The sequence below is a fragment of the Tursiops truncatus genome, chromosome 20 (assembly GCF_011762595.2).
Source record: "Tursiops truncatus isolate mTurTru1 chromosome 20, mTurTru1.mat.Y, whole genome shotgun sequence".
Taxonomy (NCBI): Eukaryota; Metazoa; Chordata; class Mammalia; order Artiodactyla; family Delphinidae; genus Tursiops; species Tursiops truncatus.
In genome coordinates, this window is record NC_047053.1 from 47,594,040 (window position 1) to 47,609,738 (window position 15,699).

Here is a 15,699-nt window from a genome sequence, read left to right on the forward strand (position 1 = left end):
GCCAGGCATGTCTACACAGGGCCCCATTCGCTCTCACAACACTCCTGGGAACTGGGGGTTTTTAGCCCCATTTTACAGGTGAGAAAACAGGCTTAGAAAAGTTTGAAGAAACTGTCTCCAAGTCTTATGGCTCAGAGTCGGGTAGCTGGATTGTGCTCAGGTCTGCCAGTTGATTGCCAAAGGCTCCGAGCACTGGGACCAGGGTACTGTTCTGTCTGCGCTGCCCTGGGTGCCCTCCACCTGACTGCCACCCAGGACCTGGCCACTCCTCCTTCACCTCCCTGCCCTGCCCTCACCCCTTTAGAGTTTCCCCTTCCCTGAGGATACTCTTATCCATATTGGATCCTGTGGAGACCACGCAAGTCATGGACACCTGTCTGCACATTTGTCCTTCCCCAGCACTGTCCCACCCCCTGACCAGCAGTGACCAGTTCAGGCCTGACCCAGCAGGTGGCTGTGGAATGAATGAAAGAATGGACAGAGTCAGGCTGCAAGGCAAGAGCCATGTGCTGAGCACCCCAGTGTGACTGCAGAAGTGTGTCCCAGGGAGACGGAGGCCAGGCCCCGCCTACCCCACACCCTAGGCCTTTTTCCTCACTCCCAGCCCAGCCGGAGGCTGAGGCAGGCGATTGCGTGGATTGCATTAACCACTCCGGGTTAATTGGCTGTCCCTCACCACCAGCATGACAGATCTTGCTTGACATTTCTCTAGATAGTTAATTGACACCCAAGTAATTTGTCACAGAGACCTCGTTATATGCCAACTGGGTCCCCTAAGCCGTCAGTATCTGTGCCCCAGAAACAAGATTGGCAAGTTAATAATGGAGACTTAATCATGCCATTCCCTGCTGGTATGGGAAGAGAACTGCCCGGAGACAAGATGGGGCACTGCTGGGAAGAGACGGTGCTTTCTTAGGGCCTTGGGAACAGAGCATCCTCAGAGAGCCTGGAGTCCCCTCCCCTCAGTTTCCCCAACCAGGTGTGCCTTCTGCTGACAGTGGTCTGTCCACTGAGGAGCGCCCCTCCATGAGATGGGCTGCGGCTGACTCCACTCCCCGGCTCCAGGCTGGACACATGGCCTCCCCTCCCCTCCAGCCGCAGTGAAAACTAAGCAGTGATCACAGTCCATCCAGAACCCAGGGCCTGGGGCTTGCGATGGAGCCTTTAGGGTAGAGGCTGCGCTTTGCCTGGGAACACCACAGGGGAGAAAGTAAGCCTGGGGCTGCTGCCAGCCATCTAGCACCCAGAGGGGAGCCCCCCTGGGAATGGCACAGAGGGAGAGGGTAGACGTGTGTTGCAGCCAGGCCACTCACAGCCAGCTCTACCCTGGAGTGAACTAACAAGGCCCTATTATTTGCTTAAGGTGGTTTAAGTTTGCTTCTGTCACATGTAATCTGGAGAGTTCTCAGCTCAAACACCTACAGGCTCTTACTTCAGGATTCAAGCCTGTCTGCAGAGCCCATGTGGGGTCTGCTTACAAGAGCGAGAAGGAGCCCTGAGCAGGAAGACAGCCTAGTGCAGAAAGGCGAGGCCTGTACAGAGGGGATCTGGGTTGAAGAGGAGGAAAGCTAGAGCCGAGGCCACCCAGCGTCTGGGGCTGGCACCCGAGGCCAACATGACGGCATTGAGTTCAGCACCGTGGACAGCGGTGGCCTTGCCCCACACAGCGCTGCAGGCCCAGAGGAGCGAACAGATTTCCCACCCACCTGGGAGACCCAGGACAATGTGGCTCATCTTGAGGCTATTGACAGACTCCTGAAAGATGTCGTGGTGCCCTTGTGCCTCAGAAATAAGGACTCTTCTGGGTACTTAAAAAAGCCCCTTTCCAGGGTCTCCCCAGTTTCTACGGTGGGGCTAGGGTGGGGCTGTAGTTCTCAAGCAGACGCTAGATGACGCACACCACTATAACAGGAGCAGGAGCAAAACGAGGGTGGAGAGAGGTCCCTGGAGACGGATGTGAATCAGGTATACAAGGCAACCAAGACAGGTGGGCATGGGAGGAGTGGCTCTGTATTAGTTATGTTTTGCTGCATAAAAATATTATTCCAGAACAAAGGTCTATTATCTCACAGTTTCTGAGGGATAGGAACCTGGAAGCAGACTGGCTAGCTGGTTCTGTCCCAGGGTCTCTCATGAGGTTGCAGTCAGATGACAGCCAGGGCTGGAGGGTGCACTTCCAAGATGGCTCCCTCACATGGTGACGGGCAGGTGGGCTCAGTTCTCTGCCACGTGGACTTCACAGAGCAGTTTACAACACAGCAGCTGACTTCTCTCAAAGTGAATGATGAGGGGGGAAGAGAGAGGGAGGGGCACCATCAAGACATAAGTCCCAATGTGTTTTAGGCCTAGTATCAGAAATGACACACCCTCACTTTTGCACCTCCACTGGTCATACAGACGGACCTTGTTCAGTGTGGTCATAGGGCTACACCAGCCCCAGGAGGCCATCTCGGAAGCTGGCTACCACAGGCTCCGAGAAAAAAATAAATTCAAGATGGCCTGATGCTTTGAATGTACCAAAAAGAGATTTATATTTCCACTGCAGGGTTTGGGAATAAGTAATGGATACACAGAAAATAAACCAAATCCAAAACATGAGGCAATTATCAAGTGCAGGAAAAACAAGAGGTTGTACAAAAAAGGAGATGTAATTACATTACATTACTCAGCCACGAACAGTACGTGCAAAGAAAGAATAACGCAGACATTGAATTCTGATTCAATGAAAATGAGAAGATGGGTGGAAGGAAAGTGTATGAGAGGCTATGTGAGAGGGAACAAACTCTCAACCTCCATGGCAGAAAGTCAATGGATAATTTCTAAATCTAAAAAAACAGAAAAACAAAAAAGAGAAAGGCAGCATTAGCATGTTATTTAGAAGTAAATATGAAAAACCCCCACACTAAAGAAAACTAAAATAACAAAATTTTGCCTCTGAGCAGGGGAAGTCAGGAGAGGAGAGGGGTGGGTGAATAAGGAGCTACTGGGTTTTTGTTACAAGTCTGATAGAACTATTTGACTATTTAAACTATGTACGTTTATAACCTCGATTAAAAATCAAACAAACACCAAAACACCAGTGCAATTTAAGTAACTAAAAGACAAAACTACTCCAGCCTGCTCTCTACTCCCAGCTCTCTATCAGGCCCCTGCAGCCCCAAGGAAGGGCCTAGGGAGCTGTCTCCTCTTCCAGGGCAGGACACCCCGTGTGCTGGAGTCGGGTCTGGATCCTTCCTCCCCTGCCCCACCACGGGCCTCCAGCGGTCTCCCCCAGTATCTTTCTCTCTGAGTCCCTCCAGGTCGGCTTGCCTATCTGTCTTGGGACCGCATCCTTCTTCCATTAGCCCACCTTCCCTGCCCTGTTCCCAGGTCTTCTCCCGGTTGGGTGGAGAGCAACCAGACTGGGGAGGACCCAGCCCTGTCCACAAGCAACAGCTGTGCCCTGGCCCCTCTGGCCTGCACTCCCTACCCCGCCTCCAGTGCCGCCCATCGTGGTAGGAAACGGAGAAGTTGCTCCTGCTTCCCAGGGAGGTGAATTGGGGATAGCGGGCCATGCTCCATCATTTCCCTGACACCTCTCCTAATTACCCAGTATGTTATTCATTTGGATGTCAGAGCTGCCGCATGCCTGTGCCTTTAATTAATAATTTGGTAAAACTCTACTCAGGCCTGGCTAGGGCAGTGCAACAGGGACTGCTGGGGCTGGGCCAAACCTGCAGTGGGTGGGCCAGGCCAATGAGGACCCCCCACCCCCAGTCAATGCAGAGGCCTTGGGCGGGAAGCTTGGCCCTGCTTCCTGTCCCCAGCTGTTCACTCCAGGCCACAGAGCCCCAGGTGAAGCCCCTTTAGGGACCCTTCCAGGAGGAGGCAGGAATGCAGACCCTGAGGGGTGTGTGTGCACCAGTGACTGGGGCCTAAGTGAGGGGATTTGCTCCCCTGGAGCCCAGGCTGGCCCTTGAGCCTTGGAGAGTTGAGACCCCAGGAGCCTAGGAGGGGAGGGGAGGTGTTTTGGTCAAAGGGGCCAAGAAGCCTGGCTCAGACCCAAGCTCAAACAGGCCAATGCCTGTGATCAGAAAATAGGGGGGCAAGGGAGGTATCCTTGGGACAGCTAGGAACATGGCTGGGCCTCCTCCTTGACCTGATCATAAAGGACTCCCAGCCCTGGGTGTCCTCCATTCCTGACTGCTCCAGGTGAGGGGAGCGTGGGCAGACTGGGGTCCTGGAGGCGGGTGTCCTGAGGGGCCAGGGTGTGACCTGCAATGGTCAGGCCAGCCCACCACCTCGTGGGAGCCTCTCAGGCTCAGCCCCTGGGGACCCAGGGAAGGGGCACAGAGGCTGCCAGGCTAACAGAAAAATCTATTTGGATCCAACTTGAATTATTGAGTGTTTCGAGATTTATTCTTGGTTCTGGGGTGGGCTGTGATCTGCGAAGATGGATATCATCTCGGCCCTATTTTTAAGGTTCTGTGAGAAGCCCAGATACCACTGCACTTAGGGCTCCTGTGCAGCCTTCTGCAGGGTAGAGCCTCTGGGGGTGGGGGGTAGAGGTGGGCAGGACATGCCACCCCCAAGCACCCTCCCCATTCCCAATCCCACTGCTTTCCTGCTCTCCCATGAATGACCCCAGCCAGTAGGTCCCCAGGTACCACCTCAGCCCCTTCTAGTTGATTCTGCACTCCCCCAGCCTCCCCAACCCCTCCACATGAACTCTCAGCATGGTCCATCCCTCGAGATGCTCAGGGCTATAGCCACACCTACCACCCTGGGATGAGCCTGGGGTCCCAGCAAGCTGCTCACATGCTCTACCTCTTCATCTTATCTCTGATACGGCCTTAGTGTAGCCAGTAGACAGGGCCAAGGGGCCAATGGCACTGCCCACTGCTGCAGATTCTCTTCCATCAGGCTGTAGCTGAAACTCGTCCCTTTAAGGTTCAGACGCCCCCACCTCTGCCCACAAGCCTTCCATGCCAGGCTTAACCCCCCCACTCAGCCCACCCAGGGTTAAACAACGTCTCTGCTATCTTCCAACTGGTTCTCCTGGAACCCTACTCCCCCCCTGAGGTCAGGCCCAGGATTTATTGGGGCCATAATTAGTTTCTGATGGGGTGGGATTTACACCCTTTGGGGCTTCTGGGAAGAGAGGGAAACCCTTGAAAGCAGAGGTAGGTTGAGTCTTGACCCTCTGAATCTTGCAGGGGACTCTGCCCTCCCACTCCCCACTCAAGCCAGGGGCACTAACAAGTGGCATCTTGGGGGTGGGGAGAGGGCTCCTTAGAAAAACCACTCACAGCCAGACTAACCCACTAAAGTCAATAAGCACAATGGAGACACTACTACCAACCTTATTGAAATAGAAAGAAAATATCACAAACAATTGTAGGCCAACACATTAGATGATCTGCATGACATGGACAAATTCCTAGAAACACACAAACTACCAACTGATTGAAGAAACAGAAAATCTTCATAGATCTATAACAAAAGAGAGTGAATCAGTAATCAAAACCCCTCCCAACAAATAAGCACAGAGCCAGCTGGCTTCACAGGTGATTTTACCAAAGGTTTAACAAGACTCAGCACCAAGCCTTCTCAGAGGAGGGAACACTTCCTAACTATTCTATGAAGTCAGTACTACCCTCATATCAAAGCCAGACAAAGATATCACAAGAAAAGTACAGACCAGTATACCTTATGAATATAGATGTAAAAATCCTCAACAAAATACTAGCAAATCAAATTCAGCAGCTTAGTAAAAGGATTATACACCATGACTGAGAAGGATTTATTCCATAAATTCAAAAGTGGCTCAAAATATGAAAGTCAATCAATATAACACACCACATTAACAGAATGAAGGAAAATGATCATTTCAATAGGTGCAGAAAAAGCATCTGATAAATCCAACACTCTTTCATGATAAAAACACAGAGAAACTAGGAATAGAAGGATCTTCCTCAACCGGATCAAGGGCATCTATGGAAAACCCACAGCTAACATCACACTCTAGTGAAGCTTCCCCCTAAGATCAGGCACCAGGCAAGGACGTCCACTCTCCCTACTTGCATTCAACATTGCACTGGAGGTTCCAGCCACGACAGCCAGGCAAGAACAAGATATAAAAGGCATTCAGATTGGAAAGGAAGAAATAAAAGTGAAACTATATTCACATAAGACATGATCTGATATATAAAACCCTTAAAGAACACACACACACACAATTAGAGCTAATAAACGAATACAGCAAAGTTGCCAGATATGATACAAAAATCAATTGTATTTTTATACACTAGCAATGAACAATCCAAAAATAAAATGAACAAAACAATTCCATTTACAATAGCATCAAACAGAATAAAATACTCAGTAATAAATTTTACCAAAGGACGTACAGGGAGGGCGTGTACAATGAAAATTACAAAACATCATTGAAAGAAATTAAAGAAGATCTAATGAGTGAAAAGACCCTGTGTTCAGTGATTTGAAGACGTAATAGTGTTAAGACAGCAATGCTCAGGACTTCCCTGGTGGCGCAGTGGTTAAGAGTCCACCTGCCAATGCAGGGGACATGGGTTTGAGCCCTGGTCCGGGAAGATCCCGTATGTTGTGGAGCAACTAAGCCTGTGCGCCACAACTACTGAGCCTGTGCTCCAGAGCCCATGAGCCACAACTACTGAGCCTGCGTGCCACAACTACTGAAGCCCGTGCGCCTAGAGCCTGTGCTCTGCAACAAGAGAAGCCACGGCAACGAGAAGCCCACACACTGCAACGAAGAGTAGCCCCCGCTCTCTGCAACTAGAGAGAAGCCCGCGCGCAACAACGAAGACCCAAAGCAGCCAAAAATAAATTTAAAAAATGAATTTATTAAAAAAAAGATAGCAATGCTCTACAAATTGATCAGTGCAATCACTATCAAAATTCCAACTGCCTTTTTTGGGGGCAGAAATGGACAAGCTGGTTCTAAAATTTATATGGAATTTCAAGAGACCCAAATATCCATATACAAAAATTACCTCAAAATGCGTCAAAGATCTAAATGTAAGAGCTGAAACTATTAAACTCTTAGAAGAAAACATAGGAGGAAATCTTTGTGACATCAGATTAGGCAATGGTTTCTTCGTTATGACACCAAAAGCACAGGCAACAAGTGAAAAACAGATAAACTGGATTTCATCAGATTTTAAACTTTCATTCAAAGGATGTTATCAAGAAAATGAAAAGACAACACACAAAATGGGAGAACCTATTTGTAAATTATATAACTGAAAGGGGTCTGGTACCCAGGACATATAAAGAACTCGTACAACTCAATGACAGAAAGACAAACAACCCAATTTTAAAAATAGCAAAGAATTTGAGTGGACATTTCTCCCAGGAAGACATACAAATAGCTAATACGCACATGAAAAGGGGCTCAAGATCATTAGTCATTAGGGGAATACAAATCAAAACCACAATGAGATACCATTTCCCATACACTAGCATAGCCAGAATCAAAAAGACAGATAATTACAAGTGTTGGTGAGGATGTGGAGAACTTGGAACCCTGTGTTGCTGGTGGGGTTGTAAAAAGGTGCAGCCACCACGGAAAACAGGAGGAAAATAGTACGGCTACTCCTCAAAGAGTTAAACAGAGAGTTACCAGGAAATTCCACTCCCAAGAGAACTAAAAACGTAAGTTCACACAAAAACTTGTACGTCGATTCGCACAGCAGCATTATTCATCATAGCCCCAAATAATCCAAATATTCAACAGTAGATGAATGGATAAACAAAATGTGGCCTATCCATACAACAGAATATTATTTGGCCATAGAAAAAAGTACTGATCCATGTTACAGCACAGATGAACCTTGAAAACTCATGCTAAGGAGAGACTCCAGACATAAAGGTCACATACTCTGTGTGACTCCATTCCTATGAGGTACCCAGAATCGGCAAGTCCACAGAAACAGGAAGCCTATTAGTGGTTGCCAGGGGCTGGGGCAGGGGGGAGGGGTGGAGGAGAGTGACTGCTAATGGATACGGGATGAAAAGGTTCTGGAACTAGATAGTGGTGTGCCTGCACAAGATTCTGAATATACTAAAAGCCAATTAACAGTACGCTTAAAGATGTTAAAATGGTGACTTGTTACATGACTTTAACCTTGAAACAAACAAAAACCACTCAGGTTTTCAGTTGTCTGTAAACTGATCTCAGGCTCTGTCTGCTTCTCACTGAAGCGGAGGGGATAGGGATGAGGGACCCCACAGCGGTCCATGCCTCAGCCCAGGGGGCCCACTTGACTCCTCTGGTCAGTGAGGAAGCAGTGGCTTTAAGCAGAACCCCAGTCCCACCCCAGTAGGAGGTCTCGGCCATCTCTGTGCCTGTCTTAGAGATGGGTCCCCAGGGGATGCTGCTGCAGACATCACCCTGAGCCTCCCGGCACCATGGGAAGCTCTCCTGTTGGCATGTGCGTGGGGCAGGCATTGAAGGGGAAGGTGCCATTGGGGCCGAGGAGTCACGGTCCTTCCTGCCCAGCCCTTGCGGGACCTGCATTCTGGCGGCTTGGGGTGGTGGAAGGAGCTCAGTAGGAAATGAGGACCTTTACTTCCTGTTTCTCCCTTCCCATTGGTGCAGTTAGCACAGCCTTGCAGACTGAGGACCATCAACCTTGGCCCCTGTGGGCCCCACTTCTCCAAACCTTCTCACTTTCTTTGCAAGGACTGACTGCGTGCCAGGTTCTGTGCCACGGCCACTCCACACAGGGCTGCAGCTGTCCGGGGAGACAGCACAGGTATGATCCCCATTACAGGCTCGAAGCTTTGCCCAAGGCCAGTCAGTACCAAGCCGTCAGGCCCAGCCAGCTCTGCGTGGCTTCCATCCTGCGCTCCGAAGTCCCCCCCACCCCCTGGTCCTGATGAACTCTGGGCAGGGAGAGACCTGGAAGAAGAAGTTAGGAGGGCAGTGGTTGTGGAGCACCAGGCAGGGCCTGCGTGGGTGGTAGGCTGGGACTGAGTCTCCTGAGGGCCACCCTGGCACAGAGTCCTGGGCACCAGGCTCGGGGCACATCTGGGGTGGCTCAGCACCCTTGTACTCAGCAGGGGTGTGAATGAGGCAGCAGCTGCCTGGGACCCCAGGCAAGTGCCACTGTCTCCCTTGTCCTTGGGCAGCCCCCAGGACTACGGCTGCACTTAATCCAGCTGTGGCCCCCCGGTGGAACCCTGCCCAGGCCTGTTGGTGCCCAGTGACCATCAGGGATTTTAGGGAGATGGTTTCACCATGGCCCTGTGCTCCTGCACACCTCAGACGGGACTCCACGCTGTCCCTGCCTCTGACCACTAACGACTCAGCGTGGCGCCCAGCTGGTGCTGGACGCCCCCCATCCTTCATTAACTGGGAACTGACTGTGTCACCGCCGGCAGGGACTCCACGTGGACCCTCACACTCAATCCCCCAACTGGACTAAGCAGGTGCTTGTATCCCCGCAAGAAAACAGGTTCCGAGAGGGAGGACCAGTCCCTCTCGGAGCTCCATCAGATCTCACATTCCACCTTCTATCCCAGGACACAGACCCGTGCCTCAGTCCAGAGGCAGGGAGAGTTGGGGCACTGCCGGCACAAGGGAGCCAAAAGCCGCAGGTACTGAGGTGCAGGTTCTAAACAGGCACAGCATCCCAGAGCCGGGGTGAGTGGGCAGAAGGCCCGGGGCCTGCTAGGGAGGGTGGGGTGAGCTGGGGTTCCCTGTGTACCACCGGCTGTGAAGAGCAGGTGTTTTTCTCAGTCTCAGGATTGGGTGGACAGTAGAAGCTGAGGTGAGAAAAAAGATGTGCAGCGAGGACATCTGGGGAGGACCACAGATCAGAACCTGGGATAGGCCTTCCTGCCTGAAGGAGTTCCCCTGAAGGTACCTGTGGAACATGCTGGAAGCTGCTGAGCCCAGTGGGCCATCCGGTGGAGCCCATAAGCATGTGGGTGGCACCCAGCAGCCCACCTGGCCCGTGTAGGCCCTCTGTACCCCGAAGCCCCCTGCCCTGGAATGGCCCTGCTTCCTACTGCAATGTCCTGACTAGGGGCTACTACCACCATGTGGGGCAGCCCCTGGCCCCGCCTTACAAAGGGTTTTGGAAGCACAGGTTAAGTGGGAGGGGAAGGGGGACAGCTGAACCCAAATAGCTGGCTGCCTTGCTTACTTGTCCCCTTTGCTTCTTCCATGAGCCCAGGCCCTGGAAGAGAGCTCCCTTCTCACTCTGAATGAAAGGAGAGACACCAGAGCGGGGCGTGGAAGGAGCGCTGGGACCCGGGGCCTCCCTGGGCTTCCATCCCAGGCTGTCAAACCATGACAGGCAGTTCCTTCTTGAGAGGCAGGATAAACGGCAAGAAAGGCTTGCCTCCGAGGATTCTTCACACCCCTCAGCAAAGATTCCAGAGTCCTTAGGGAACCTAGGGGTGAGCTGGGAGGAGGTGGAGGACTAGGGCTGCTTGGGAGGCACCCAGGGGCTGTGGGTGGGGCCGTGCGCCTCCCTGGGACTAGCTCACACCAAGAGGAGTGGCCAGGCAGGGTGCCAGAGTCAGGGCTGCCCTCCCACAGCAGAGACGCGTTTTGAGGCTGGGCCTCTGGGTGAAGAGGCTGGCGGGGGGGAGTGCGCCGGGTTGACAGGAACAGGGGAGAGCTATTGGCACTTGAACACGGTGGGCTGCCCGCCCTCGGGGCCCGTGGCCAGGATAGCAGATCCCAACACCCATCTCCTCGGGTACGGGTGCCAGCCCTCTGTCTGGCACCCCACCCCTGCAGCCCAGACTGCCCCTGTATGTCCCCCAACCCTCAGCCTTTTCCAGGCTCAGACACTGCTCTTCTCCCCTCCTCCTGGCCCTGCACGTCCCAGCAGCAGGCAGTCTGGAGACCGGCTGGGCAGCCAGGGGCCAAGCCTGACAGCAGCCACCCCATTCTGGACCCTCCCCGGCCAGGGCAGAAGTGGCTCAGTGTAGCTGGTCGGCAGGGAGGGACGTGCTGGTTTATAAACAAACACAAAGTGAAAGCGGCACATGTACTCAGAGGAGCAGATGGGCAAGGAGAAGGTGTGCATGTATGTGCAGTCTGGCAGCTGTAAGCCCACCTGGGCGCTTTCAGAACAAAACAAAAAAACACCAGAAAATCCCCTATGAACTCTGAATCCCTTCCTGTGCTCCTAAGAAATTAACGTCATGTGCTCTCTGGGCCTGGCACTCTGCCATGTGAGCTCTGTCTTCCACTGAGCTCTCTCCAGGCCCCTGTGCCTCATGACCGTGGAATGGAAAGGTGGCCACCCCAGTCCATCCGAGCAGGGCTGTGCCTTCTGCGTCCCCATGTCCTCGGGCCAGGGTGCCCCACCTGCTGTGGGGGCCGCTCCCCCAGTCCCTACAGACGAGCTGGAGCAGGGCCACAGGTGGCCCAAGAGTCTTCCTGGCATCCAGCTCGGTGCCAGCCCCAGCCCTTGCCCTACTGCCCCTGGGCACCTGGGCCCAGGGCTTTCCGGTGTGTCCTGGGGTTTCGGCTATGGGCTTTGAGGGGCCCGTCCTTACCTGCGGGCTCTTCTGAGGCTCCCTGAGGGCACGCCTTTGGCCTCTGTGCCTTCTTGCTCCTGGTAATGACATCAAGAAAGGACAGCATCAAACGTCAGAGCCCCCCTCGATCCCCAGGTGGTCCCTGGAAGCTGTGTCAACCTGGATCCTCAGGGGTGCGAGAGCCCAGGCCAGAGGGGGCAAGGCAGATCCCGACGGCCAGCCCCCACTGTTGGGAGAGTTCAGGGGTCCCAGCCACACCTTCCCACAGTTCTCAAAGCAGCTTAGCCAGGCCCAGGCCAGCACGGGCTTGGAGGAGAAGGGAGCACAAAGGAAACGCCGTGCTTGTAAGGACTCCTGGTGGGAGAGGATGGGCCTGATGTCCAAGCTGCCAATGGAAACCCTGCTATCTCAGTCTCTTCATCGGCAAAGTGATCACAGTGCCTGTCTCATGGTAAGTGCCGTTAGGATTAAGTAACCAGCCACTGCTGGCTGTGACTGTACCACAACATAGTGGGATGAGAATCACCGTGCACACCACACAGGTGAGGAAACAGGCTTTGAGAGCGTAAACGACACAGCAGGTGCAGAGCCAGGACATGAACCGGGAGCACCTGACTCCCTCACCCTTTCTGTGGAGACCACGACATAAATGGACCAAGGTAAGCAGGGAGCGCCCTGGTGGGAGGTGAGCTTTGGGCTTTGGGGGTTGCTGGACAGTTCCCACTGAACATGGAGTCCACACTGGCCCCCAGCATTCTGCTGGCTCTTCTCCTGTCCCCTCAGGAATCCTGCGCCCCCTGCCTGGCCCTGCCTGTCTGGCCTGAGCCACAGCGCCACCGCCGAGAGGCCCAGCCACCAGAAGTGGCCCCACGGGGGCATGACCCAGCCACCCCAGCACTCACCTTTCTGGCCGCAAGGCAGGGGCCCCTTGGACTCCCAGGGTCCTGCGGATGTAGTCTCGGGAGCGGATGTCAGCCTGAAGAAAGGGATGGCTCGAGTGAGAGGAGTGGCTGGGGTCCCAAGCTGGCCTCTGGATCAGTCCCCACCCGATAGGGTGGCCCCTCCTGGAAAAGCCCACGGAGGCCCAGCCTGAGGGAAAAGGAGCAGCGGCCCCATCATGCGTGGGTGCCAGGAGGTCAGGCCCTCTGGTTGGGGTGCTTGACAGCATGTCCCCGAAGGGCCTGAGGAAATGGGCTGGGTGCCTCGCTCCTATTTCAGTTGGCTTTCAGTGGGTTTATAGCTTGTGCTTCCCTGTAGGTTTTGCTTGAGCCAACAGTTTCTCTGCTAAAGCCCTCTTCTCTGAAGGCTGTCCTCAGCCCAGCTTGTCTGTCCTCACTTTTGGTTCATCTGACTCCCTGGCTAGTGTCAGCTGCAACCTCTGTCCCTGGAGAAGTGTATGGAAAGTTCTTCAGAGTCACCAGAATGAAAGGGGGCTTCTGGGCCACAGGCTGGGATCAGGGCACACCCTGGGGAGAGGGGAACAGGCCTGAATGGGGCCCCCAGGACCTTGCGGCACAGGCTCTCCCCGTTCCAGGGGGCCTGGCCTCAGGGAGGCCCCTGATCCCGGCTTAGATGGCTCAGCCCCGCTTTGGGCTGTGTGACTACAGGACACAACAGCTAATCCCCCCGACTGTTTCTACTTAAGAGTGAATGGGCAAGTGGGCAGGGTGGGCGGCAGGGTGCTCCGGGAGAAAGGCCCCGGAGACGCGAGGCAGCAGCTCCCGCCTTCCCCTGCAGCAACCGGTCCCGGCCTGGCCCGGGAGCTGGGGGCAGCGGGCCTGTGACCAACGGAGCAGGCCCTAAGCCGTTCTCTCAGCTTCTCCTCAGAGCTTACAGAAGTAGTCAGGAGGGCAAAGTGTACACAGGTGAGTGGGCCAAGGAAGAAGATGGACCAAGAGATAACCAGTGCCACTGGACAGGGCCACACCCCGTTCCTGGAAACGATAGGGTTGGTAGGCTCCTGGGTGCAGACGTCTGGCTTTTCTCTAGGGCAGACACATGGTCCTTGCCCACCTTTGAGGGGTTCACGGCACTTTACAGGGCATCCCCCCACCTGCAAGGACACAGCTATCATCCACTCTGGGGAAAGACGAGACACAGAAGGGACAGAGACCTGCCCACCATACCAGCTCAGCAGAGTCCCTGGCTCTGAGGGCCTGCGGAGAAATCTCGGGTCGTCACCCCACCCACCACAAGGTCGCACAGGTGGATGGGAATGGGGGAGGAAAGGCTTCCTGGGGCCAGGACACGTCACAGGCTTTTGCACCTACGAACCCTGTACGGGGAGGGAAGGAGGCTGAGGCTGGTGGACACTTAGAAAGTCCACCCTGGAAGCCACCCTAGAGGCCTTGACTCTTCGCAGCCCAGAGAGTTGCTGGCAGGGGCGGAGAGCCACAGCCGCGTGCGTGCCGCTGCTGCCACCTGGAGGCTGCCCTGCACACCAGCAGCCGGGGGGGGGGTCCCAAACCCTGAGGTGGTGGCTACGGGGGCTCTTGGGGTGGTCGAGGCAGAGCCAGGACCCTCAGGTTTGCGGTGTCACCAGGTGGTGCTGAGTTCAGAGTACCGAGCTGGCCTGTGGCACCTAGGCCAGGTTGCCTCTAGTTGACGCAGCACAGGCCTCAGGGACACACGGAGCAGCAGGCGACATACAGTCCCTGCTGGGAAGGCAAATCTGATGGTGTCCCCTCCCAACTCACATCCAAGGCCCTGTGGTAAATCTGAAGTTCTGGCCCCTGCAATGCACACAGGCTTCCGCCCGCTCACCCTCGCCAGGGCTCCAGCCACAAGTTCCTCTGAGTTTCTGGCATCAAACTCCTTCCTGCCCAAGGGCCTTTGCAAATGCTGGTCCTCAGGCCTGGACTGCCCTTCCCCCTCTTCCAGCAGGCCTCTCCCTGAGGACAGCTTCTCACAGATCCTTGCCTCACGGGCTTCCCTGGGACGTGCACCTGCTCTGCACCTTGTCATGGCCAAGACCACCAAGGCGGTCCAAGGGCTTCCTGCATGAGGTTAGCTGAGCCAACTCGTTCACCAGAGTTCTGATCCCCCTGGGCCCCAAGTTAGGTGCTGGGTGCCTGGCGTGGCCACACCCTGGAGTCTCCTGATTTTATCCCTGGCCCAAGTCTTCCTCAGCAGTGCCCAGCAGCCCTGCAGGGGCCTCCCAGCCGAGGACGGCCGCTCCCTCCCAGGTCAGCGGGGCAGCTTGGGCCTTCAGGGGCTGGCAGGCCACTCTGCTATTTGAGCTGATGTCAGCTGATTTTCCCGATGACCCAGGGTGCCAGAGGCTGAAAGGCTGAGTGCAGGGGCACAGCAGACCCCCGGGCTAGGCAGGGCAGGCCTCTGCATCTTCCAGGCCCCTCTCCTCCCCTCCGGAGCCTAGTGTGGCCCAAACTGACTCTCCCACAGGTGCTGTGGACCCTCAGCCCGGGAGTACAGGAAGAGCAGGTGCCATGCGCTAGCCTACCCACCTGGCAGCCCACTCACCTGGCAGCCCACTCACCTGGCGCACGGGCTCCGGGATCCGAAACTTGCAGCAGCCATGGGTCAGGCGCACGGCTGCCTCCAGGCTCATCTTGTGGCCCACAGAGACATAGAGGGGCTTGGTGCTGTGGTCGTGGCTCTTCAGGGCCTGTGACAGGGAGGGTGAGGTCAGGGCACTGGGCAAGCTCTGTGGGCTGGAGGACTGACATGTCCTGGGCGGTAGGCAGGAGCTTGGGAGACTGGCAGCACCCTTGGGGCACCTTCCTGATGTTTGTCTTAGGGACAGGGTGGGGCGAATGAGGGCCCAGAGGCCCCCTCAGCACAGTGGGGGAGGGGAAGAAATAAAGATGCAGGGGCAGCCAGAGTGGCAGGAAGATAGGGAGAGGCGGACGGGTTCTGGGGCACACACGTACATGGGTACTGACCCCAGGCCCTCTCTGGCCCTCAGCTGAGGGGTCTGCCTCGGTGGGGCGCAGGCCCCTGGCCACTCACCATGCCCAGGACGGTCCCGGAGCCTCCCATCAGAGGAAATGAGTCTCCTCCAGCCTTCAGGAGCCGTATCTGGAAAACAGAAAAAAGACTTGGAAAAACACCTTTCTTGGTGAAAGGCTTGAAGGCAAGCCTGCTCACCTTTAAAACCTGAGCAACCGCTGGGCGAGGAGATGGAAGGGCCCATCGCGAGTGGACCCTGCGTCCAAGCGC

General features: G+C 55.0%; 1 protein-coding gene across 20 annotated transcripts in view; it reads right to left on the reverse strand.

Annotated features, from left to right (window-relative positions):
* The window catches only part of ENDOV (endonuclease V), a 100,100-nt gene that overhangs the window by 72,244 nt on the left and 12,157 nt on the right, over nt 1–15,699 (reverse strand). For 18 of the 20 annotated variants that reach the window (XR_012328736.1, XR_012328735.1, XR_012328738.1 and 15 more), the window contains 4 exons: nt 15,490–15,558; nt 15,017–15,145; nt 12,423–12,496; nt 11,539–11,597 (listed from right to left, as the gene is read on the reverse strand). Coding sequence is in view for 16 of the 20 variants with exons in the window: in XM_073798120.1 (XP_073654221.1) it covers nt 11,539–11,597; nt 12,423–12,496; nt 15,017–15,145; nt 15,490–15,558 (331 nt within the window). In the remaining 4 variants the exon portion in view is untranslated. Of the gene's footprint in view, nt 1–1,992; nt 8,921–11,538; nt 11,598–12,422; nt 12,497–15,016; nt 15,146–15,489; nt 15,559–15,699 lie in introns of those variants that run through there. The other 2 variants (XM_033848349.2, XM_033848350.2) reach the window with 2 other exon arrangements.